At 48.0% G+C, this 23709-nt stretch overlaps 1 protein-coding gene and 1 long non-coding RNA gene across 12 annotated transcripts in view; one reads left to right on the top strand and one right to left on the bottom strand.

Annotated features, from left to right (window-relative positions):
• Positions 1–1362: 1362 nt before the first annotated feature.
• On the top strand, positions 1363–6266 carry LOC125320131. Its single transcript, XR_007201017.1, has 2 exons — positions 1363–1970; positions 4823–6266. It is a non-coding gene; the product is annotated as an uncharacterized LOC125320131 (long non-coding RNA).
• Positions 2114–23709, bottom strand: part of XRCC4 (X-ray repair cross complementing 4) — a 148797-nt gene continuing 127201 nt past the window's right edge. For all 11 annotated transcript variants that reach the window (XM_048292145.1, XM_048292142.1, XM_048292138.1 and 8 more), the window contains one exon: positions 2114–2883. In XM_048292145.1, the coding sequence (XP_048148102.1) occupies positions 2778–2883 (106 nt within the window). In that variant the 3' untranslated portion in view covers positions 2114–2777. The remainder of the gene's footprint in view (positions 2884–23709) is intronic.

Raw genomic sequence — 23709 nt, forward strand, 5'->3', positions numbered from 1 at the left:
CTGGATAAAGTCAGACCTCAAATAACAAACTGTTTTGCATGAAAGCATACATTCTGTTTAAGTAGTTACATTAAGGGTATAAAACTCTGGATGAGTCCAAACCTTTAATGAAAACATGGTTTTTCCTTCGTTAAAACAACTGCATGTTTTATCTTCCCCAAAAAACACAGTTTAAAGTAGTGGGAAAAAAATTACCTGGGAAATCATTTCTAGATCAATACCAAGGAGAAGTGCTAACAAAGAATCTTTGAAATTTGAGCTGTGATTCCTAATTTTGGTTAATTTCCTGCCTTGAAAAACCCATTTCTGGGCATTTTCCTCTATTTTGTCTCCTATCATTTTGGGTAGGGGAGTAGCAATTGAATGACGTGACATCTCACCGGCAGTTTCACTGGCACACCTGGAAAACGTGGTCTAACAAACACTGAGCTAGAGAACCCTGCTCACAAAACAAGTCTAAGTTTGTTAGATCTGCTAAAGAAGAGGGGTGAATGGAGTGAGGATTAAACCCAGAACCGCTCATGGAGGGATGGCAAAGACCTGGGCTTTTCTCAGAGACAGCCAAGCAACATCTTAATTCGGTAGGTCTCCAAAAAATGTATTATGAGGCATTACCACTGAGTTCCCTTCCCAAAGATCACAGGGTAATTTGAAATAGATTTCACCTGGCTTGGCCAACTGGACCACTGGGAGGAAAGAGTTTAAAGACAAGGCAGATATCCCCATTTCTCTCACAAACAAATGCACTTCCTGAGGAAGTTTCACTGATTTCCTGCAGTTTCTGCAATACTACCTCTGCTCTCACACGATTAAAGACTCACACAGATCTGACCTGATTTTGAGGCTGGTGGGTTTTTCCCCTTCGAACTTGACCGGAAAATAGAAACTTATCAGAAAAACAGCCATTTCTCAAATAAATCTTCAGGAAGGAGGATTTCACCACGACTTCCCACACGGCTGAGGACACTGACACATTGTCAGGGGAGAAGAGGTGTCTGTGTGTGCCTCAGCTGGGTGGGAGCTGGCTCTGCACCACGGCCTCCCTCTGTCCCCAGACAGCACCAAGGTGTGTGTGTCCCCCAGCACGTAATTCTCTGCTCAGCTCCTGGCCCGACTCTACAAACCTCAAAAAAACAAACAAACAAACAAACAAACAAAAAAAGCCAACCCAAATAAAACAAAAAAAAAAAAGGAGAGAAAAGAATAAACACTCTGACAGACTTTACCACACATGCCAACGGCGTGTAACATTTCCTATTTGCACAACAACGTTTTGCTATTGGAAACCCAACAGCTTCCTGAGAGCGGGGAGTTCTGTGGGATGTTCAGCTCCAATTACCTCCATTTTCTGCTGCAGGCACAATTAAGCCAAGCTCTGGCACTCCGGGTGAAGTCATGGAACATTTTCACTTTAAAACTGAAACCATATACAAGCTTTTGCTGAAAGCATTGTCAGATCAGCACTGGAAGATTTTAAATCAGGCCGTGCCTATGAATGGGTGCATGAATGGCTCTTTTGTGGCCCTGTCACTTCTCAGGCACAAAGCCTTTTTAGCAAGCAAAATATTTTGGCCATTCTTATTTTTGCTGTGTGATTTATAACACTGTCCCAAAGCCCTTTGTGAATTTAAAATGCTGTGACCCTGTTTTTTCAGAGAGGAATGCTTAAATATAATATTCCCAGATCCTCGTGTTCTTGTGTGAAGCCTGCAAATACTGACAGGGATGCTTTTAACTGAATATAGGATGGAATTCTGGCAGAATCAGAGCCATTTCAGAAATACCAAGTATTTTAGCAAACAGCTTTGCAACCCATGGAGCACACAAGATTTCAAAGACCGACTTCAGTGGGATTCCTTCTGCAGAGAGAACCGGGTCCTTCTGTCTTAAACAAGAACTGATTCAGGCTCTGAGAACTGCAAAGCAGGAACCTGAGGTCAAAGTTCAGCTCTTCATTTTGACCACTGAAGGTAAGTGCATGTGAACTTTGTCCTTGGTGAAGCCTTAAATCTAAATGAATGCAAGAGTTTGGGGCAAGGCAAGCTCAGGCATTAACACACTTTGGTAACTCCTGCCTTTACTCATAATGTCTAACAAATAAAGACAAATTTGATGTATTTTTAGAATTAACTTTATTTTTTTTTTTTTTAGAAATCTCCTTAAAGGAAAAAGCTGAAGTATCAAAAATGACAATTTTAAACGCTGTGGGTTTCTACAGAAAGTTAAAATAGAGTCAATGTCAACTTTAGTAGCACTTTACTCCCAAAAGCAAGAATACCTTATAATGCATAGTGCCGCAGAGAACCTTCAAGTAAAAGACATTTCTTTGTATGCTTTGACTCAGAAGAGACCATTCTAAACTCACACCTGCACCTCAAACAAAGCTGGAGATGATTTATCCAGACCATGCCTTGGCTGAGCTGGGAAAGGTTAAGCACAGTGGTAGTTTAGAATCTCTTTATGCCTGCTATGTGGGACAGGATTGGTCCTGAACACAATCAGGGGCTGTGAGGATGCAAAAACACATCAACAGTGCTCTCCCTTCCCACATGCAGGTGATAGAAGGTCCACAGAGAGGCTAAACTCAACTTTTAGACCACCACAGACCAGGCGCAGGGGTCTGCAAACTCACAGTGCAGAGTGGGAGAAGCGCAGCGCAGGAGGGTTTGGAGCCTCAGAGCAAAGATTCTGGCTTTACTCTACGAAAAAAAGCCTTTCAGTTTATAGCCTATCCCTGCTGGAAGTGCCAGTGTCCCCGTTCCCCAGCCCACGCGTGGCTACATGTCCTCAAAGAGGTCCTCTGGCTCACAGGAGTTTTCCAGCGTCTCCAGATCCCAATCCAGGCAGTGCTGCCCCGGCGTCGTCTGCGAGGCCAGGCCAGGCCTGGAAACAAAAAGCAAAGGGATGTCAGACAGATTTGGAGACAGATACAAGTAATCCCAACATAATTTGGTTTTGTTCAGGTTACATCTAAGAGGAAAGTGGTTTTTGTGAGACCTAATCTCTCACTGAGGAGGCAGTGGCAAAGCAAGCAGATGAAATTCAGTTTACAAATGTCACAGCTTTGAATTTTTTTAGTTAGAATTTTTTTGAACACCTTGAGAATGACCATTTCACCCACAATTTCCACACAGAGAGCTAGAAGAGCAGCACAGATGCAGAAATCATGCTAAGAGACCATGTTCCCTATTTCTGCTCTCTCTCCAAGATACAATTCCAGTAAAGACAGCTCTGCCCTTGTCCCACTTCAAATTCCTCAGGCCCTTGGAGGCTCAGAGTTCTGAACATTCTGTGCTTCCTGGATCTGGGGGATGAGTTTCATTTCATCCTCCTTGTGCTCATGGGCAGTCAGCAAAAGCCCAGTAAATGCTTTTCCTCACCACTCTATCTTCCACTCCAGTTCTGCAAACCCCTCTAAATTCAATGTATTGCTATATTCACATCATGATTACTTTCTCTGAAACTGTAACAAGCTTTCCCTGAGAACTCTTCCTAAACATTCTTCTTCAAGCCAGAATAACTTGTGCCCAAGCACTTGTGATATCCCTTTTGCAGTGACATCTTTATATTCCTTTTGGCATGCAGTGACACCTAAACAGATATTTGCCTCACCAAAAGTCACTGGGATTAACTGTGAAACAGACCTGCAAGAATTGGACCCTTCACCAATGACCTCAGAGCATCCCATGCTGCTCTGGTGGCTAGAAATCAACTTATTTAAAAATAAAATACAGGCACCAAGCCCCAGCAGAGTTAGCAAGTTCAATCACTGAAGGTGTGCAGTTCTTTGTGGGTCTTATCTCCAGTGAGAACAACATGTGTGAACCACACAGTGTGGAGCCACACTCTGATCATTTAAATTAATTCTGAAAGGTCTCATTAGCAAATAAATTAGGCTGTGGAGGCCTTTGGAGGATATCTCAGGTATGGACTTTTTTTTTTTTTTTTGAGCATGTGGTCATTTATTATTCAGGCATATAAGAATTAAAAGACTTCTGAGACCCCCACATTTGTTGGCTGTGAGGTTTCAGCTATTCCAGTATTTTCCAATTTGGACAAAGAAGCCTGGCAGGGCTTAGGCAACGTCAACAACCATTCCATCCCTACTGGCTAGAATAACAGTTTTCAACACCATCCATGAGATCACATCTTTAAGCCAAGCCACTGTTGAGTTGTCACATTGCACAGTGAGAACTATTGAGCTTCTGTGTCCTTGTAGCAACATGGTCCTCATTTAATCTCCAAAAGCTGCAGCACTGTGCCTCTGAATGCACCCAATCCCGCTTGCAGAGCGGAGGCATCAGGCTCTTCACTCAGAGCTCATCAGCAACTTAGTCTTGGTGTTAAGACTTGGTGATTCCCATTTGCCTGGCAATTACTCACTGAATGCCAACAGCCTGCTCTGTGCTGTGGAATTATCTTGGATCTGGGATTCTCAGAGAAGCTGTGTTTCCATATCCCGATGCATAACTGAGTTAATTTCTTTAAATTGCAGCGAGTTGTACAGCCCTCTCTTGCCAAAAAGCCTTGTAAGTAAGGCATTCTTCCTAAAAGTTTATTCTTCTGTTGGACCTCTTTTTGAAGTCCTGCCTTTTGGTAAACTTAAACTCCATTAACACATCTGGAGAACTGCTGACTATAAGAGATCATTTCATATTTCCTGACATTTAGTTCATAAATTAAGACAGAAGACCAGACCCACAGCTGGTGTGAATCACTGGAGCACTAATAATGTCAGTGGAGCTCTGCTGACTTACACCAGCTGAGATTCTGGCCCCAGATCTGGAAGAAAGTGGTTACATGACTTGATATTTCTTTCCAGAGCTGAGCAGGAGCCGTGAGGAGCAGAAGACACGCAAGGCTTTCGTTACTCAAGAGCACAGGAACTCAGAGCCATCAGGGTGATGGCTCTGCACAAGCTGTACAAAAAAACCCTTTCTTTTCTGGAAAGATGAAGTGTCCTTGCACTTTGCCATGCCTCTAGAGCACAGTGTGGTTATGACCCTACCCAAGCTTTTGTCCTGGAGCAACTCTCATGGGATTTGGAAAGAGAAAAACCCTTGCAAACCAATGTAATGGAAAGGTTTCCCAAGAAACTTGAGTAATCCAGGATTGTGCCCTTGAACCACTACATTATTTTCCACATTTTTTAGTAATTAACATAATTAGTTCCAACCATAAGCTGGCGTTTACCAACGGAGGGGATCTCAGCTCTCACCATCTGAATTTCTCTGTGTCTATGTCTTTCCCCAGCTTGGCTTAACAGTTCCCTGCTTCATTTTGACATGAATATCAATGAAGGCTTAATACCATGAGTAGATAACAACAGAGGATAAAACCTGACACACACTTTCTTCACTATCATAAAAATAGGTGGCAGCAGCAGCTCGTAGACAGAGAATTTACTACAGCACTAACATAGGAACCTCAAATTTTTGAGGCCCCTCAAACCCTGACTAAAACTCATGGCTACAGCTAAAAAATCTTGGCCTTGAATAAGCAATGCCCTGTGGTGCTCCCACTGGGAGAAGTCCTGACTGCCCATGGCTACTGGGCAAAAAGAGGGAAGTTAACCGTAAAAAGAAAAAGGAATGGTGTCATGGAGGAGGGGGAAGAGCCTTTCACATGAAGTGATGCAATGAGACCACTCCGTGCAGACAGAGCTCTTTAAAATGGGAGTATTAAAAATGTGGGTAGGCTAAATGGAAGCTACATGTGATTAAAAATGGGATAGTGCTCCCCCTTAGAGATACGCTAGAGTGACTACGAGGTAAATTATAAAGGCATTTTTCTTTTTAATTCCATGTAGAATGGAAAAAGAAAACAAAATGTTTTACATTTTGGCAGTACTAAGAGTATTCAGCTTCCAGATATAGTTTTTGCTGGCATTTATTCCTAGAAATGATATGAAAGCATGCCCATATACTTCTAAATGATCCTGCAAAATGTAAATGTAAGTCTTGAAGAACTTGCTGGATGCAATCAGCTTCTTGAAATTAAGAGCTGAGGGACTTTTCCCTAAGTTAATGAAGAAACTGAGATTTTTTTTCTGCCGATTTCAGTCATCTGAAGAGAGCAGTGGTGTCAGAGATCATCAGAGCCCAACCCACACCTGGCTCCAAGACAAATTCATAGAAACTAGAGAAAAATACTGAGGAAATAGCTGAATAGGATGATTCCTGAGACATCCATGCGTGGCATTTCCCTAAGCTCAGTGCGTTGAGCAAGCCTAGTCTTGGTTGAGGTCACCAGACAGACAATGACAACGACAACAAGAACAAGAACAATAATAATAATAATAATAATAATAATAGTAATAATCTTGTTCAATTACACAGTTAATGAAGAATATTTTCAGTGCAGCAACCACAAAGGTAATGTTCAACCAGGGAATCAAATGTTCCTTAAAAAGCTTCTGCCTCTGGCTGGAGGCCAACCTGCAACTGCACCTGCATCCATCACGACCTCTGCACAGTAGGGTAAGCCTGGAATTCCCTCAAGAAAACACAACTTAAGGCAAAACTTCAAAACCTAGGATGATTTTAAATATTATCTTCAGCTCCTGTGAGTGACATTCTTCATTCTCTAGGACTAGGAACCATCAAACGTGGGAGGATTTTTTTTTTATACTTGTGCAAGTTGTGTGGGTCTTTTTTAGTTTACGCATCTTTGGAATCCTCCAGAGGGAGGAAAGTGACCTTGGAATCCCTCAAATATCACAGAAATTGACACACTGACTGCAGCAAGAGCAAGCCCACAAACAAATCTGCCCTGTTGAGAAGATAACTCATATACATCTCTGAATGGCATCACTTTTAACATCTGATCTAACTTCCAGTAACTGGTCTAGCTCAGACCTCAACACTTCTATTCATCCACTGCATTTATTTAGTCCTACGAAACAGAAACTTTTTTAGGGACTTGTATCCTTTGAGTTGCAAATTCCCAATTAACTTCAGCTGGCATTGGTGCAGGTCCTTATGTACAGGGAATATTCTGGTTTAGCAATATAAATACAGCCTTGGATCTTTCCATCCGATCAAACATGCTTACAGATGCTTACTAACAAAGATCTACTTAAGAAATGTAATAATAGATGTCACTTACAAGGAAAAAGACTAAACCATGTTTGTTTTAGACAAGTGGCACACATTTCTGTGGCTCATTTCCACTTAAAGTCCTTCCTGCTTAAATAAACTAGACCACATGCACTCCAAGGAACACACCAGCACCACTGCCTTCACTGGGGGAAAAACACAAATCTATTAATCACAGCTACAAAAGTAGAGAGTAAAGGAAAAACTTGGGTTTGTTTAGGAATTTTTTCAAGGCCTTTCATAAATCCAGCACATTGCAAATCTATTGGCAAATGCTGGGAGATATTTCTCATAGTCATTAAGCTCTATTTATCACATACACATTTATATAACACCAGCCCTGGGTAAACTGTGTCATAATCCTGCTCCAGGCTGTCAGATCCTGGGGCTGCCTGGTCTCCCTAACCCTTTCCTACCCCTCAGGGCGATCACAGGCAGTGCCTGGAGACCTCAGAGGGCAAAACAAAAACCCCTGGATCGATTTCCTGAGTAGGGAATGAGTGTCCTTGTGCTCCTCTGCATCCCTGAAGGCAGAAGGGGTCGAGGTGTCTGCTGCAGCACTGGGGTGTGGAAGGATGGGGTTTTCCACCCTAAAATCAGGTGACTGCACACAGCAGCTACAACTGAAGGCCAGGCTGAAACAAATAACAAAAGTAAGAGTATTTAACTGGAGGAAAACACGAATTAGTTCAAAGTAAGTCTGTGCTTGCAGAGCCTCTTGAACCACGGGCTCAGCCCCCAGCTCTCTGGGGCCCACCCTCTGCACTGACTGCTGACAAATGGAACCCCCCACTCCACAAATTAATAACATTTAAATTATTCTGAAAGAAAAAATGGACTAGTTCAGCATCTGGATGATGAAAATTTCACTCTTAATACCAGACTGGGGTACTCTGATTTAGGAGAATCCATGGACTCAACACAAAAAAAAAGAGCTTTTAAAAACTCCTACGACTGAATTAAGCACATTCTTTCTCCCTGCTGAACAATTTGTACACATACACCTGGGCACCATCAGGAGCCCATTACTGCCCAGATCACCTATTATCCACAGATCTGCTCAGCAGGTTTTGGATCGTTCACTTTAATCAGCTTATTGCAGAAAACCACTTTAGATCAGTAGAGCATGTGGGTATCACTCATGTAGGTGTTTTCTGATGACAAAATGCACTTAGAGAAATAGAGCAGCGGCAGTTCTTAATAAATCTGGGAGCAGTGGCTTGGATAAACAGGGAGCAGGATTCAATTTACAAGCTAAGGTAGAGCAGATGAAGTATAGCAAGCTTTTCCCCCTGTCTAATAGGTTTCTATTGAATATAAAATTGTTTTCAGAACTGAGAACTGTGCTTTCCTCTCTGCTGCCTCTTAACTCCCATTCAACCTCTCCCTGTGTTCCTCCCCAGCCACAGATCTGAATTCATTCATACTTTTCTGAAATGACATCAAAGCTTTGATAGTTAAGATCAAACAATCGCCTACAGTGACACCTGTGAGAGCTGAAACCTGTTCAAACAAACAGGAGGGGAATAAAAAACCCCAAAAACCAAAAAGAAGGGGACACAGCATATTCAGACCAAACACACAAGTTCATTACTTGTTGGGTAAATGCTACAAAAGGGGCTGGAGAATGAGATTTTTAAGAAAGGTTGCACCATCTCCAAATGAACACTACCACCCCAGCTAAACAAAAGGATGGGACTGGCCCTAGGTATTCCTTCCGTGATAATTTTTATAAAATGAGGGGTTTTCTTCTTAATAAGCCTTTTATTCTTGTAAATGGCCACAACCACAGAAACCAGGGACACCCAAGCTGGGATGCCAACCCTGCTCCAGAGGTGGAAAGGAGAGGAGCCCAGAAAGGCCACCAGTCTCTGCATCAACAAGCCACCCGTGTCCTCTTGAGAAAGGAACCGAGCCAAGCGACGGAGCTATGAGACACGAACTAATGAGGTGAAATTTTAAACAGAGATTTCTGATTTCCACCTTCCCACAGATCAAGGCACCGCTTCAGGGAACCCATGCACCACATGTCCCCTCTACCAGATGCTCCTTCTCAGGCTCCAGGCTTTCAGAGATGCTTAATCAGGAAATTAGGAAGAGGTCTTGGATAAAACTGAGGCCTTTGAGGCTGGAGTATCAGGCTCACCCCCACAGGAAGGTGTGACACTGGTGTCCCACAGCCACTCTGCTCTCCCAGCCCGCTCAGCACCTGCACTGGACACCTGCAAGTTCCATTTCACACGTGGTGTTAGCTGAAAAAACACTCGGCGATTTTGGGTCCCCGCGTTGGGGCAGAATCAGCACCTTCCTGCAAGGGGGAAAGAGGCTGTGCCAGACAGGCTAAAAAAAAGGGAATTAAGGGATGACCTACCAGCTGTCCACAGTGTGAGAACAGCTGTTCTTGGGTCAACTCAACGCTGCCCAGAGCCCCTTGTCCAGGTGCTCTCCCAGCCTCCAGCCCTTGGCAGCTCGGAGGCTCGCTGGGTTGCCTTTGGTGTGTCCAGCAACTTTCAGTGCATTTCTCTTTCACAGCGTGGCCCTGTGTCCTCTCAAGGCCATGGAAACTTCCCACGGTCTTGAAGACACCCCACACATAAAGTATAGGAATAGAAAAACCACAGCAAAAAGCACAGGATACAGCGAGAAGGGGCAGAAATGTGATAAAATTGATTAGATACCAGTGTACAGTGATTTTCTTCACACAGCTGACTCAACTCCAGCCCAAGCCAGATTTTTACCTTCAGTTCTGACATATTAGTACAAACCTAAAGCATCCCCAGAAAATTCTCTTGTACTGCTCCAGTTCAAAGCAGCATCCAAACCACAAACATTATACAGTTTTAATCCACAGAGAGCCTTGAAAACGGTCCCAGTGCTGCACCACCACTGAAAAATTCAGACAGTTTGCCTTTCTGTTGAGTTTCATCACAGTGCTGTGAAGGAATGTTTCATCTTACATTAAAAGCATTAGGAGAAAAGGGAACACCACGCAGGTGGGCAACTGGGACTTTATTAGGAGAAGGCAGGTGTCAATCAGAGTAGAGTAATGGTTCACATATGAAACAGGTGCTGCTGCCTGGCTAAAACAACCCAGAAATACCACTGGAAATGGAACTGCACCTGGATCTTGAGGCCTTGGTAACAAGTCCACTCAGTGGTTTTATCCACCCTGTGGTACTGGGAAAAAGGGAAAGAGAAATGCACATTTTCATGTGCACCTCCTCACCTGATGTCTCAACTGTTTTCTTTCCAGGGGAAAAGCAATTAGAATCAATAGTAGGTTCATGGCCCAAAAGCACAGGGAAGACACCATCTGCTGCTAATTAAGATTGTGACAGTTTGAGCATTCTGAATCCTGATTCTGTCTGAAATGAGGATCTTTACAAAGGGGAGAGAGGAAAGGAAGGTGAAAGAGCAAGGCACAGGAATTCCCGTCTAAAAGAGCAAATCTGGGATAAAATCTGGTGTTCAGAATGGGCAGTTCAGAGAGTACAGAGAGATGCAAACCATTTAAAAGACCTAGTTGTTCAAAAAGCCTTTTTTTCATTTATTTTTAAGCACTATTATAAATGAAAATGGTTGCTTGAAAAGTCTCCCAATAAATCTGGCAGACCAAAGACATTCCTGGTATCATTAGGGGGGAAAAAATTCAGAATTCAGTCTGAAGCACAGGTTTTCAGTTTGAGCTTAGCTTAACTTGTTAAATAACCAACATGACTTTTAAAATAATTTACCAGCTGGGTGTCCAATCCATTCTATATTTTCATCCTTGGTATTGCTAATTGTAATAAAAATATTCAGGCAACAGTAACAGAAGCTCATTCTAAACCTGGTAGGAAGCAACAAGAGCAATTACAGAGAGGGTTTGCTGCTGTCAAACTGTCAAGTTTCAAGCCTCAAACACAATTCTTTGGAGTCTACACTTTCCCTGTCCTAGAAGGAAAAGACTGCAAGCTGTTTTCTGATGGGAAGGCAGTGAGGCCAAGGGAACAGACCATTTAACTGCAGAGCACCACAACACTCTATAAACCACCAACAAAAGTATGAATGTGACGAATAAGTTCGATATTACTGGTGAAAAAATATGACAAGGGCCTCAAGGCCCTTGGTGGGGTGAGGGAAATTTCAGAGGTCTTGTTTCTGATTTCTCTACCTACAGAAAGGGAGGCTGGTCAAGCCCAAACTACTCCTCCCCTTCCATCACAACAGTTTGATGACCTGACAGGCAGATTTAACTGACTCTTCCTAACAGCAAGAGCTCAACAGGGCAGGAGAAAGAGTTGGAAGTTAAGATATAAAGAAAAAAAAACCCTATTATTTGATTACTAACACTGTACAAAACCAGAGCAGTGAGAAATGGTCATGCTCCCAGGCAGAATTTATAGAGTAAGGTGTTTCTCTCCCTTTAAGCACCCTAGACCTGATCCCAGCATTACAGAAATCAGCAGATTCAGACGGTTTGGCAGTGGACTGGAAGCTTATTGAAACCACACAGTTCTCAAGGCTTTAAACAGCAGAAAATCATGAAAGGAAATACCTCTTGTAAGACTTCTCTATTGCTGCTTTCAAAAACGAGAGGGGATAAAACCAGCCATCCCCCTTTTGCAGAGGGGGGATGAAAAATGGGATATAGCATAAACATCCAGGACAATCCTTTTGAAGTTTGGATCAAAAAAAAAGAATGAAGCCTCAGGGCAGGGGCAGGGAAAGGGAAGTTGCTGCTTTATCGCACTGAATCATTCATCTTCAGCACTCCTGTGTGTCTATTCCGTGTCAGCAATCGCAAATTAGGCAACAGGAGTGTGATAAAACCAGACATTCCTAGAAAACTCTTCTTGCAGATGATGCTTAATTCAAAGGTGTGGGTTTTCTTTCTTTCCAGCAGTTGCCTGAAAGGACAAAAACTCCAGTGAAACTGTCTCTGGTGACCAGCCCAGATCAATATGAGGCGAACAGCTAGAATTAAATCAATAAAGGGAATAATGAACCTGAAGACAGTTCTCCTCACAGCAAAACGCCCAGATGATTCCAGTTCCCTCACAGACACTGTCCTGCCTCACCAGGGCCGACCGGCCTCCACACAGCTCAAAGCTGATGAGCCACTGTGCTGCTAAAAATGCCTTCATGATGATTAAATACCTGCAGAACGATCAGAAATTGAGGTGTTACAAAGCTGGGTGAGGGAGAGAAAAGCCTGGGACTGCTGAGGAGCACTCAGAGCAATGCGAGTTTGGACAAAAATCCCATTTCTGGAGAGGCTGTCAGTGTCAGGCCGAAGGTGGCAGCTGGGGAGGGGTGAGCAGGCGTCACACCACGCCTCACAGACAAGTTGTTCCTGGCACAGGCTTGGCGTGGTCACGCTGCTCAGGTGTGCCTGGGCTGCCTGTCCCAAAGCAGTGCCAGAAACACCTATGCTGCCCGTGCCTCTCGGCGCCTTTCATTTACTGCTCCCACCCTCATCGCCTGGCATGGCTCGGTGGCAAACCCCAAGCGCTGCGCTGACGGGAACGGCAGCACGGTAGCTCTGGCAAGAACCCAGTGTGGGTCCAAACTGGGAGAAGCTGGAGCCCTGCCAGGTACAGCACAGGCAGCTTTTGGTGGCAGGAGTGGGTTTTTGAAAGGTTAGGTACACCACACTCCAGCAGAACCTCCAGGGGATGATGAATTGCTGCCCTTTCCAAACGTGACCTCCCTTGGAGAAGTCAGGTCCAGAGCCACGGACGGCTTTGCTGAGTTGGTGTGTTCACAAGTGCTTCTTTGTGCAATAGGAAATGAAGAGAATCCTCTGGAGGAGGAAAAAAAGGAAAGGAAAAAAAGATCAATGTGGAAATAAGAATGGTGTGGGTTGATCCTGCCTGGACAGACAAGTGCCCATGAAAGCTGCCCAGTCACCCCAATCCTCAGCTGGGGAGGGCAGGGACATCACAGTTGGGCTTTGCTGCTCCTGCCTCCTCAGGGGCTGGACTCCTGACACTCCTTCCCTGCTCCAGTGTGGGGAACCTCCCACACGAGACAGTCCTTCATGAGCTTCTCTAACATAGGGCCCTCCATGGGGTCAGTCCTGCAGGAACTGCCCCAGTGTGGGTCCCTCTCTCCATGGGGTCAGTCCTGCAGGAATTGCTCCAGTGTGGGTCCCTTTATCCATGGGGTCAGTCCTGCAGGAACTGCTCCAGTGTGGGTCCCTCTCTCCATGGGGTCAGTCCTGCAGGAACTGCGCCAGTGTGGGCTCCTCTCTCCATGGGGTCAGTCCTGCAGGAACTGCTCCAGTGTGGGTCCCTTTATCCATGGGGTCAGTCCTGCAGGAACTGTCCCAGTGTGGGTCCCTTTATCCATGGGGTCAGTCCTGCAGGAACTGCTCCAGTGTGGGTCCCTTTATCCATGGGGTCAGTCCTGCAGGAACTGCTCCAGTGTGGGTCCCTTTATCCATGGGGTCAGTCCTGCAGGAACTGCCCCAGTGTGGGTCCCCTTTATCCATGGGGTCAGTCCTGCAGGAACTGCTCCAGTGTGGGTCCCTTTATCCATGGGGTCAGTCCTGCAGGAACTGCTCCAGTGTGGGTCCCTTTATCCATGGGATCAGTCCTGCAGGAACTGCTCCAGTGTGGATCCCTTTATCCATGGGGTCAGTCCTGCAGGAACTGCTCCAGTGTGGGCTCCTCTCTCCATGGGGTCCGTCCTGCAGGAACTGCTCCAGTGTGGGTCCCTTTATCCATGGGGTCAGTCCTGCAGGAACTGCTCCAGTGGGGGTCCCTTTATCCATGGGGTCAGTCCTGCAGGAACTGCTCCAGTGGGGATCCCTTTATCCATGGGGTCAGTCCTGCAGGAACTGTCCCAGTGTGGGTCCCCTTTATCCATGGGGTCAGTCCTGCAGGAACTGCCCCAGTGTGGGTCCCTTTATCCATGGGGTCAGTCCTGCAGGAACTGCTCCAGTGCGGGTCCCTCTCTCCATGGGGTCAGTCCTGCAGGAACTGCCCCAGTGTGGGTCCCCTTTATCCATGGGGTCAGTCCTGCAGGAACTGCTCCAGTGTGGGTCCCTTTATCCATGGGGTCAGTCCTGCAGGAACTGCCCCAGTGTGGGTCCCCTTTATCCATGGGGTCAGTCCTGCAGGAACTGCTCCAGTGGGGGTCCCTTTATCCATGGGGTCAGTCCTGCAGGAACTGCTCCAGTGTGGGTCCCTTTATCCATGGGGTCAGTCCTGCAGGAACTGCTCCAGTGTGGGTCCCTTTATCCATGGGGTCAGTCCTGCAGGAACTGCTCCAGTGTGGGTCCCTTTATCCATGGGGTCAGTCCTGCAGGAACTGCTCCAGTGTGGGTCCCCTTTATCCATGGGGTCAGTCCTGCAGGAACTGCTCCAGTGTGGGTCCCTTTATCCATGGGGTCAGTCCTGCAGGAACTGCTCCAGTGTGGGTCCCTTTATCCATGGGGTCAGTCCTGCAGGAACTGCTCCAGTGTGGGTCCCTTTATCCATGGGGTCAGTCCTGCAGGAACTGCTCCAGTGTGGGTCCCTCTATCCATGGGGTCAGTCCTGCAGGAACTGCCCCAGTGTGGGTCCCTTTATCCATGGGGTCAGTCCTGCAGGAACTGCTCCAGTGTGTGTCCCCTTTATCCATGGGGTCAGTCCTGCAGGAACTGCTCCAGTGGGGGTCCCTTTATCCATGGGGTCAGTCCTGCAGGAACTGCTCCAGTGTGGGTCCCTTTATCCATGGGGTCAGTCCTGCAGGAACTGCCCCAGTGTGGGCTCCTCTCTCCATGGGGTCAGTCCTGCAGGAACTGCTCCAGTGTGGGTCCCCTTTATCCATGGGGTCAGTCCTGCAGGAACTGCTCCAGTGTGGGCTCCTCTCTCCATGGGGTCAGTCCTGCAGGAACTGCTCCAGTGTGGGTCCCTTTATCCATGGGGTCAGTCCTGCAGGAACTGCCCCAGTGTGGGTCCCTTTATCCATGGGGTCAGTCCTGCAGGAACTGCTCCAGTGTGGATCCCTTTATCCATGGGGTCAGTCCTGCAGGAACTGCTCCAGTGTGGGTCCCTTTATCCATGGGGTCAGTCCTGCAGGAACTGCTCCAGTGTGGGTCCCTTTATCCATGGGGTCAGTCCTGCAGGAACTGCCCCAGTGTGGGTCCCTCTCTCCATGGGGTCAGTCCTGCAGGAACTGCTCCAGTGTGGGTCCCTTTATCCATGGGGTCAGTCCTGCAGGAACTGCCCCAGTGTGGGTCCCTTTATCCATGGGGTCAGTCCTGCAGGAACTGCTCCAGTGTGGGTCCCTTTATCCATGGGGTCAGTCCTGCAGGAGCTGCTCCAGTGTGGGTCCCTTTATCCATGGGGTCAGTCCTGCAGGAGCTGCTCCAGTGTGGGTCCCTTTATCCATGGGGTCAGTCCTGCAGGAACTGCTCCAGTGTGGGTCCCTTTATCCATGGGGTCAGTCCTGCAGGAACTGCTCCAGTGTGGGTCCCTTTATCCATGGGGTCAGTCCTGCAGGAACTGCTCCAGTGTGGGTCCCCTTTATCCATGGGGTCAGTCCTGCAGGAACTGCCCCAGTGTGGGTCCCTTTATCCATGGGGTCAGTCCTGCAGGAACTGCTCCAGTGTGGGTCCCCTTTATCCATGGGGTCAGTCCTGCAGGAACTGCTCCAGTGTGGGTCCCTTTATCCATGGGGTCAGTCCTGCAGGAACTGCCCCAGTGTGGGTCCCTCTCTCCATGGGGTCAGTCCTGCAGGAACTGCTCCAGTGTGGATCCTTTCCATGGGGTCAGTCCTGCAGGAACTGCTCCAGTGTGGGTCCCTTTATCCATGGGGTCAGTCCTGCAGGAACTGCCCCAGTGTGGATCCTTTCCATGGGGTCAGTCCTGCAGGAACTGCTCCAGTGTGGGTCCCTTTATCCATGGGGTCAGTCCTGCAGGAACTGCTCCAGTGGGGGTCCCTTTATCCATGGGGTCAGTCCTGCAGGAACTGCTCCAGTGGGGGTCCCTTTATCCATGGGGTCAGTCCTGCAGGAACTGCTCCAGTGTGGGTCCCTTTATCCATGGGGTCAGTCCTGCAGGAACTGCTCCAGTGTGGGTCCCTCTCTCCATGGGGTCAGTCCTGCAGGAACTGCTCCAGTGGGGGTCCCTTTATCCATGGGGTCAGTCCTGCAGGAACTGCCCCAGTGTGGGTCCCTTTATCCATGGGGTCAGTCCTGCAGGAACTGCTCCAGTGTGGGTCCCTTTATCCATGGGGTCAGTCCTGCAGGAACTGCTCCAGTGTGGGTCCCTTTATCCATGGGGTCAGTCCTGCAGGAACTGCTCCAGTGTGGGTCCCTCTATCCATGGGGTCAGTCCTGCAGGAACTGCCCCAGTGTGGGTCCCTTTATCCATGGGGTCAGTCCTGCAGGAACTGCTCCAGTGTGGGTCCCTTTATCCATGGGGTCAGTCCTGCAGGAACTGCTCCAGTGTGGATCCCTTTATCCATGGGGTCAGTCCTGCAGGAACTGCCCCAGTGTGGGTCCCTTTATCCATGGGGTCAGTCCTGCAGGAACTGCCCCAGTGTGGGTCCCCTTTATCCATGGGGTCAGTCCTGCAGGAACTGCCCCAGTGTGGGTCCCTTTATCCATGGGGTCAGTCCTGCAGGAACTGCCCCAGTGTGGGTCCCTCTATCCATGGGGTCAGTCCTGCAGGAACTGCCCCAGTGTGGGTCCCTTTATCCATGGGGTCAGTCCTGCAGGAACTGCTCCAGTGTGGGTCCCCTTTATCCATGGGGTCAGTCCTGCAGGAACTGCCCCAGTGTGGGTCCCTTTATCCATGGGGTCAGTCCTGCAGGAACTGCTGCAGTGTGGGTCCCTTTATCCATGGGGTCAGTCCTGCAGGAACTGCTCCAGTGTGGATCCCTTTATCCATGGGGTCAGTCCTGCAGGAACTGCTCCAGTGTGGGTCCCTCTCTCCATGGGGTCAGTCCTGCAGGAACTGCTCCAGTGTGGGTCCCTTTATCCATGGGGTCAGTCCTGCAGGAACTGCTCCAGTGGGGGTCCCTTTATCCATGGGGTCAGTCCTGCAGGAACTGCTCCAGTGTGGGTCCCCTTTATCCATGGGGTCAGTCCTGCAGGAGCTGCTCCAGTGTGGGTCCCTTTATCCATGGGGTCAGTCCTGCAGGAACTGCTCCAGTGTGGGTCCCCTTTATCCATGGGGTCAGTCCTGCAGGAACTGCTCCAGTGTGGGTCCCTTTATCCATGGGGTCAGTCCTGCAGGAACTGCCCCAGTGTGGGTCCCTCTCTCCATGGGGTCAGTCCTGCAGGAACTGCTCCAGTGTGGATCCTTTCCATGGGGTCAGTCCTGCAGGAACTGCTCCAGTGTGGGTCCCTTTATCCATGGGGTCAGTCCTGCAGGAACTGCCCCAGTGTGGATCCTTTCCATGGGGTCAGTCCTGCAGGAACTGCTCCAGTGTGGGTCCCTTTATCCATGGGGTCAGTCCTGCAGGAACTGCTCCAGTGGGGGTCCCTTTATCCATGGGGTCAGTCCTGCAGGAACTGCTCCAGTGGGGGTCCCTTTATCCATGGGGTCAGTCCTGCAGGAACTGCTCCAGTGTGGGTCCCTTTATCCATGGGGTCAGTCCTGCAGGAACTGCTCCAGTGTGGGTCCCTCTCTCCATGGGGTCAGTCCTGCAGGAACTGCTCCAGTGGGGGTCCCTTTATCCATGGGGTCAGTCCTGCAGGAGCTGCTCCAGTGTGGGTCCCTTTATCCATGGGGTCAGTCCTGCAGGAACTGCCCCAGTGTGGGTCCCTTTATCCATGGGGTCAGTCCTGCAGGAACTGCCCCAGTGTGGGTCCCCTTTATCCATGGGGTCAGTCCTGCAGGAACTGCCCCAGTGTGGGTCCCTTTATCCATGGGGTCAGTCCTGCAGGAACTGCCCCAGTGTGGGTCCCTCTATCCATGGGGTCAGTCCTGCAGGAACTGCCCCAGTGTGGGTCCCTTTATCCATGGGGTCAGTCCTGCAGGAACTGCTCCAGTGTGGGTCCCCTTTATCCATGGGGTCAGTCCTGCAGGAACTGCCCCAGTGTGGGTCCCTTTATCCATGGGGTCAGTCCTGCAGGAACTGCTGCAGTGTGGGTCCCTTTATCCATGGGGTCAGTCCTGCAGGAACTGCTCCAGTGTGGATCCCTTTATCCATGGGGTCAGTCCTGCAGGAACTGCTCCAGTGTGGGTCCCTCTCTCCATGGGGTCAGTCCTGCAGGAACTGCTCCAGTGGGGGTCCCTTTATCCATGGGGTCAGTCCTGCAGGAACTGCTCCAGTGGGGGTCCCTTTATCCATGGGGTCAGTCCTGCAGGAACTGCTCCAGTGTGGGTCCCTTTATCCATGGGGTCAGTCCTGCAGGAACTGCTCCAGTGTGGGTCCCTTTACCCATGGGGTCAGTCCTGCAGGAGCTGCTCCAGTGTGGGTCCCTTTACCCATGGGGTCAGTCCTGCAGGAACTGCTCCAGTGTGGGTCCCTTTATCCATGGGGTCAGTCCTGCAGGAACTGCCCCAGTGTGGGTCCCTCTCTCCATGGGGTCAGTCCTGCAGGAACTGCTCCAGTGTGGGTCCCTTTATCCATGGGGTCAGTCCTGCAGGAACTGCCCCAGTGTGGATCCTTTCCATGGGGTCAGTCCTGCAGGAACTGCTCCAGTGTGGGTCCCTTTATCCATGGGGTCAGTCCTGCAGGAACTGCTCCAGTGTGGGTCCCTTTATCCATGGGGTCAGTCCTGCAGGAACTGCTCCAGTGTGGGTCCCTTTATCCATGGGGTCAGTCCTGCAGGAACTGCTCCAGTGTGGGTCCCTCTATCCATGGGGTCAGTCCTGCAGGAACTGCCCCAGTGTGGGTCCCTTTATCCATGGGGTCAGTCCTGCAGGAACTGCTCCAGTGTGGGTCCCCTTTATCCATGGGGTCAGTCCTGCAGGAACTGCCCCAGTGTGGGCTCCTCTCTCCATGGGGTCAGTCCTGCAGGAACTGCTCCAGTGTGGGTCCCCTTTATCCATGGGGTCAGTCCTGCAGGAACTGCTCCAGTGTGGGTCCCTTTATCCATGGGGTCAGTCCTGCAGGAACTGCTCCAGTGTGGATCCCTTTATCCATGGGGTCAGTCCTGCAGGAACTGCTCCAGTGTGGGTCCCTCTCTCCATGGGGTCAGTCCTGCAGGAACTGCTCCAGTGGGGGTCCCTTTATCCATGGGGTCAGTCCTGCAGGAACTGCCCCAGTGTGGGTCCCTTTATCCATGGGGTCAGTCCTGCAGGAACTGCCCCAGTGTGGGTCCCTTTATCCATGGGGTCAGTCCTGCAGGAACTGCTCCAGTGTGGGTCCCTTTATCCATGGGGTCAGTCCTGCAGGAACTGCTCCAGTGTGGGTCCCTTTATCCATGGGGTCAGTCCTGCAGGAACTGCTCCAGTGTGGGTCCCTTTATCCATGGGGTCAGTCCTGCAGGAACTGCCCCAGTGTGGGTCCCTTTATCCATGGGGTCAGTCCTGCAGGAACTGCTCCAGTGTGGGTCCCTTTATCCATGGGGTCAGTCCTGCAGGAACTGCTCCAGTGTGGGTCCCTTTATCCATGGGGTCAGTCCTGCAGGAACTGCCCCAGTGTGGGTCCCTTTATCCATGGGGTCAGTCCTGCAGGAACTGTCCCAGTGTGGGTCCCTTTATCCATGGGGTCAGTCCTGCAGGAGCTGCTCCAGCATGGGTTCCCCTCGAGGTCACAGTATTGCCACCAACCCTTCTGCAGCGTGGGCTCCTGTCTCTCTACAGCTCCTGCCAGGACCCTGCTGCAGCAGGGCCTCCTTCAGGGACCCCCTGCTCTGGAGAAGGGTCCCTCAGGTGGGTCTGTGCTCCCCAGCCCCCCGAGCACCTCCTCTCCTCCTCCTCCACTGACCTGGGAGCTGCAGGGCTGTTCCTCTCACACAGTCCCCTCCCCAGCTGCAGCTGCAAAGGTTCTTCCTCCCTAATCTGCTATCCCAGAGATGCTGCCACCAAGAAAAATCACACAAAGAGCCCTGGTGAGGTTGTTGTTAACGCAAAAAGCGCAAATAATTAAAGCATGCCGTGTTTATGGCTATTTTGCAAGGCCAGATTCCAACCCTGCCATTCAAGGGAAAAATAAAGCAACCTTAAACAAGAGATTTGGAAACAGATTTTTTTTTTTTTTTCCCCCCAACACATCTTGAATTCTGTTTGCTAAGTGGCTGCCTGGCCACTCTTGCAGCCTCTGGGCTCAAGCACTCATCACATCCTGCAGCATCCCACCTCCACAAGAAATCCAAGGAAATAGCTGTGGCACACAGACCCCCTGAGTTTGTCCCTTAAAAAGTGACAGACATTCAGGGGGCTCTGCAGCACCAAAGGTGTTCCAGAGCCTGACAATCTGACTGTATCTGAAATTGGAGGCTACTGAGGAGGAGGAGGAGATGTGCTTGCCAGTCCTCCTTGGAATAATCTGTGTCTGTGAAGCACTGTACATAAATATATATATACATACATACAATTATGTATAGGCAGCAGGGGGTTGCCTGGCTATGCTTTTCAGCCAAATCAAAGATACATATTAAATATACATCCTCATTAATTCTAAGAAACATTGGGAAACTAGGGCTTTGGGCACATAAACTGATGACCTAATTACACGCATCCACGTACAGCATTTTTCCTACTCTCAACAGATAAAATGCTTAGCAACCCCCACTGCCCTTCCTGAAATTCATTGTGCAATGTTCCTGTCACCAGTGCTGCTCTGGTCTGCCTTAGATGTGACTCTTTCCGAGACTAAACCACACACGTTGCCAGAGAGTCACCGGGTCTCCCTCGAACTGCAATCACAGAGTTTTGGGAAAAGACATGGAAAATAAAAAGGCTCACAAAATGGAATGGTACGTTGATTATGTATTAATGAACGCTGCAACACACTGCACCTGAAATGAAGATTACACTCCCTTTTGCACCTGAGCTTTTAAAAGTGCCCTCCCCACCCCAGAAAGAAGCCATTCATATTTCCCTTTTAAAACACACCAGATACACAGCTGGGTTTTGGGATTTGTCTAGCACATGATGGAGGAAAGACAGGCATCTAGTTTAGATGTTTGCCAGGCAAAATATACAGCTATTAAGCACCAATTTAAATTTGTTTTTGAAGAGCTTTTGTCAACAAAGGGAATAGAAGAGTCCTGGGACAGGACAGTGTTTATTCCCAGCTTTTCCAGTTTCTGTCACACAGCTGAACTCCTGTTTCTGGGTGAATACACTAAAAACAGTGTAGAGGTAAATATTAAACCAGTAACAGCAAGGGGAAAAAAGAGCATTTTCTCAGACAATCCTTTTCTTGAGGGTAATTGTTTCTGTGCATTGATCGCTTAGGCTTGAATGTCTGTGCTGAGAGGAACTCACTCAAAGAATCTCTTAAAACCAAACGATCAAACATGCCTTTCTCTATATATTTGGGCATCAAAGGGGTATTTAATGAATATGAATTGATGTAAGTCCTCTGAGCTGGACAGCCATGGCTTCAGGTTTAATGGAAATTTCCAACAGGACTACAGTTACCTCAACAAAAGACATGGAAAAATAACTTCACATACGTTTATCATAGCAATTCACCCTTACAGGCTATTTTTCAGCTCAAACAGTTAATTTTAGAGCAGAGAGGAGCATATCTTGCTTTCTGTCAAGATAAACACTTGTGACATGCAGTGCACAGAAAATAATCCAAAATGACAGAATTGATTTTGGAAAACGACACTCACTAACACAGCTAATGATGAGTAATTCCAGGTTGGGATTTACCAGATTTGATCTGAACCATAAGCTATTTCTTTGTCTACAGCTCTACAGAATAATACTTTAATGAGACTGTGGCAGATTTCCCCCACAAAAAAAGAAAAACCTTTATTCTAAAGACAGAACCATTTCCTTAGAGCAGCCAGCAGTGTCTCATTGCACTGATGGCATGGTAATCAATGCCTATTTTTAATTGAGGGGATTATCATTGAAATAAAGACAGATTGCACTTGTAGCTTGGTTGGATTACTTAATTTTCCATGAAGGCATCGCGATGGTTTTATTTCTTATGGCCTGATTTGGTTTTTAACCGATGCATTTCATGGATTAATTCCTGTCCACAGACAGCTCTTCACTTCTGCCTTCCCCCACTGTCCTCCCTCCCCTCTGATGCTGCTTTCCACATCACAGTCCTGCTCTGTCTCTGCACAAACAGCTGAGCCAGGATTACAAACTCCTCCGACTCCGGGCTCTGCCAAGAGTGTGAGAGCCCAGCATGAAGAAGCAGTTCAGGGGTCCAAGTTCCTGTTGCCTAATCAGTCCTTTCACCCTGGCCAGGAGGCAGTCATGCCTCTGCTGTGGTTTTGCAAAAAAAAAAAAACCAACAAACCAAACCAAAAAAAAAAACCAAAAACCATAAATTATATGGCAGCACAATGAACTATCAATTACTGACCCAATTTGCAATGCTGGGAATCAAATCCCAAAGAATCTAAATGATCAAAGAGGAGTCATAGGTTGCAAATTTTATTGCTGTATTTTTACTGGAACATAGTTTACTCCTCCTAAAATCTTCCGTATTAACACAATACGTAGTCTGGAGCTGTTTAAACAAAACCTCATTCCACAATTCCACATTTCAGGGAAATTAGCCAAGTAATAAGACAAAGCATTTTCTTTAGAGTATTAGAAAAAAAAATTAGGAGAAGCTCTGAAAATTTAACTCCTGTCCCTAAAGCCTTAAACTCTGGAAATCAACCATAGAGCATATAATTTCCCAGATAACAAAAAGTATTTGTAATGGATTTTACAATTAAATGAATGAAAACTGCAACAGGATCTGTTAGGGATTGTCAAACCACTGTAAAGAATTCACTGTTATGTCAAACCCACCATTAAACTTCCTGTGCAATTAGCCACAGGCATTAGAGAAGAAATAACATTTTACACTGAAAGAATCCCCCTCATTCGGAAGATAGTGACTTAATTTAACTTCAAGAGAGGGACGTGAGGGTAATAAATCAGCCAAGGGGACGCATGTGGCACAATGCACACGCAGCTCTACAAACAGCACTTGGTTTTCCATTGTGATTCTCCACTCTGCATCCCGTTGATGCACCGTTAAAGCCCCTGGAAGCAGAGGAGGCACAAACTCGTGCTGGTGTTGGCAGCAGCCAGGCTGAAATGGATGAATTTATGGAATTCTGCTGCTGCCACCAGCCACAGCTTTCATAGAAGGCGCTTCAGAAAGGAAAGAATCTCTGGGTGCTTTCCAGCAAAGTTAAGCTTCCAGGAGGAACTTAGGCAACACCAAACCGTGGCTGCAAAGCAGCTTCCCCTGGCTCATTCTGACAGGGCTGTGCCTTCCAGCGACTCACCCAGCAACGCTCCTGCCCCTTTACTGGGGGGAGGGATGGAAAAAGACCTGTTCTGAGGAAACCAAAATGGAATATGTCTCAGCAGCAACCCAGCTGGGGGTTTTTTGTTGGGTTCTTCGGTTTTTCGAGTGGTTTTTTTGGTTGGTTTTGGTTTGGTTTTGGTTTTTTTCGGTTCTTTTCTGTACTGGAAAGACAAGAACTTTTCCTCTTTTTCTTCCTTTCCAGCACTTTATTGGTCTTGTGTGTTGTCAGTGGGGTCCCTCA

The sequence above is a fragment of the Corvus hawaiiensis genome, chromosome Z (assembly GCF_020740725.1).
Source record: "Corvus hawaiiensis isolate bCorHaw1 chromosome Z, bCorHaw1.pri.cur, whole genome shotgun sequence".
NCBI classification, from domain to species: domain Eukaryota; kingdom Metazoa; phylum Chordata; class Aves; order Passeriformes; family Corvidae; genus Corvus; species Corvus hawaiiensis.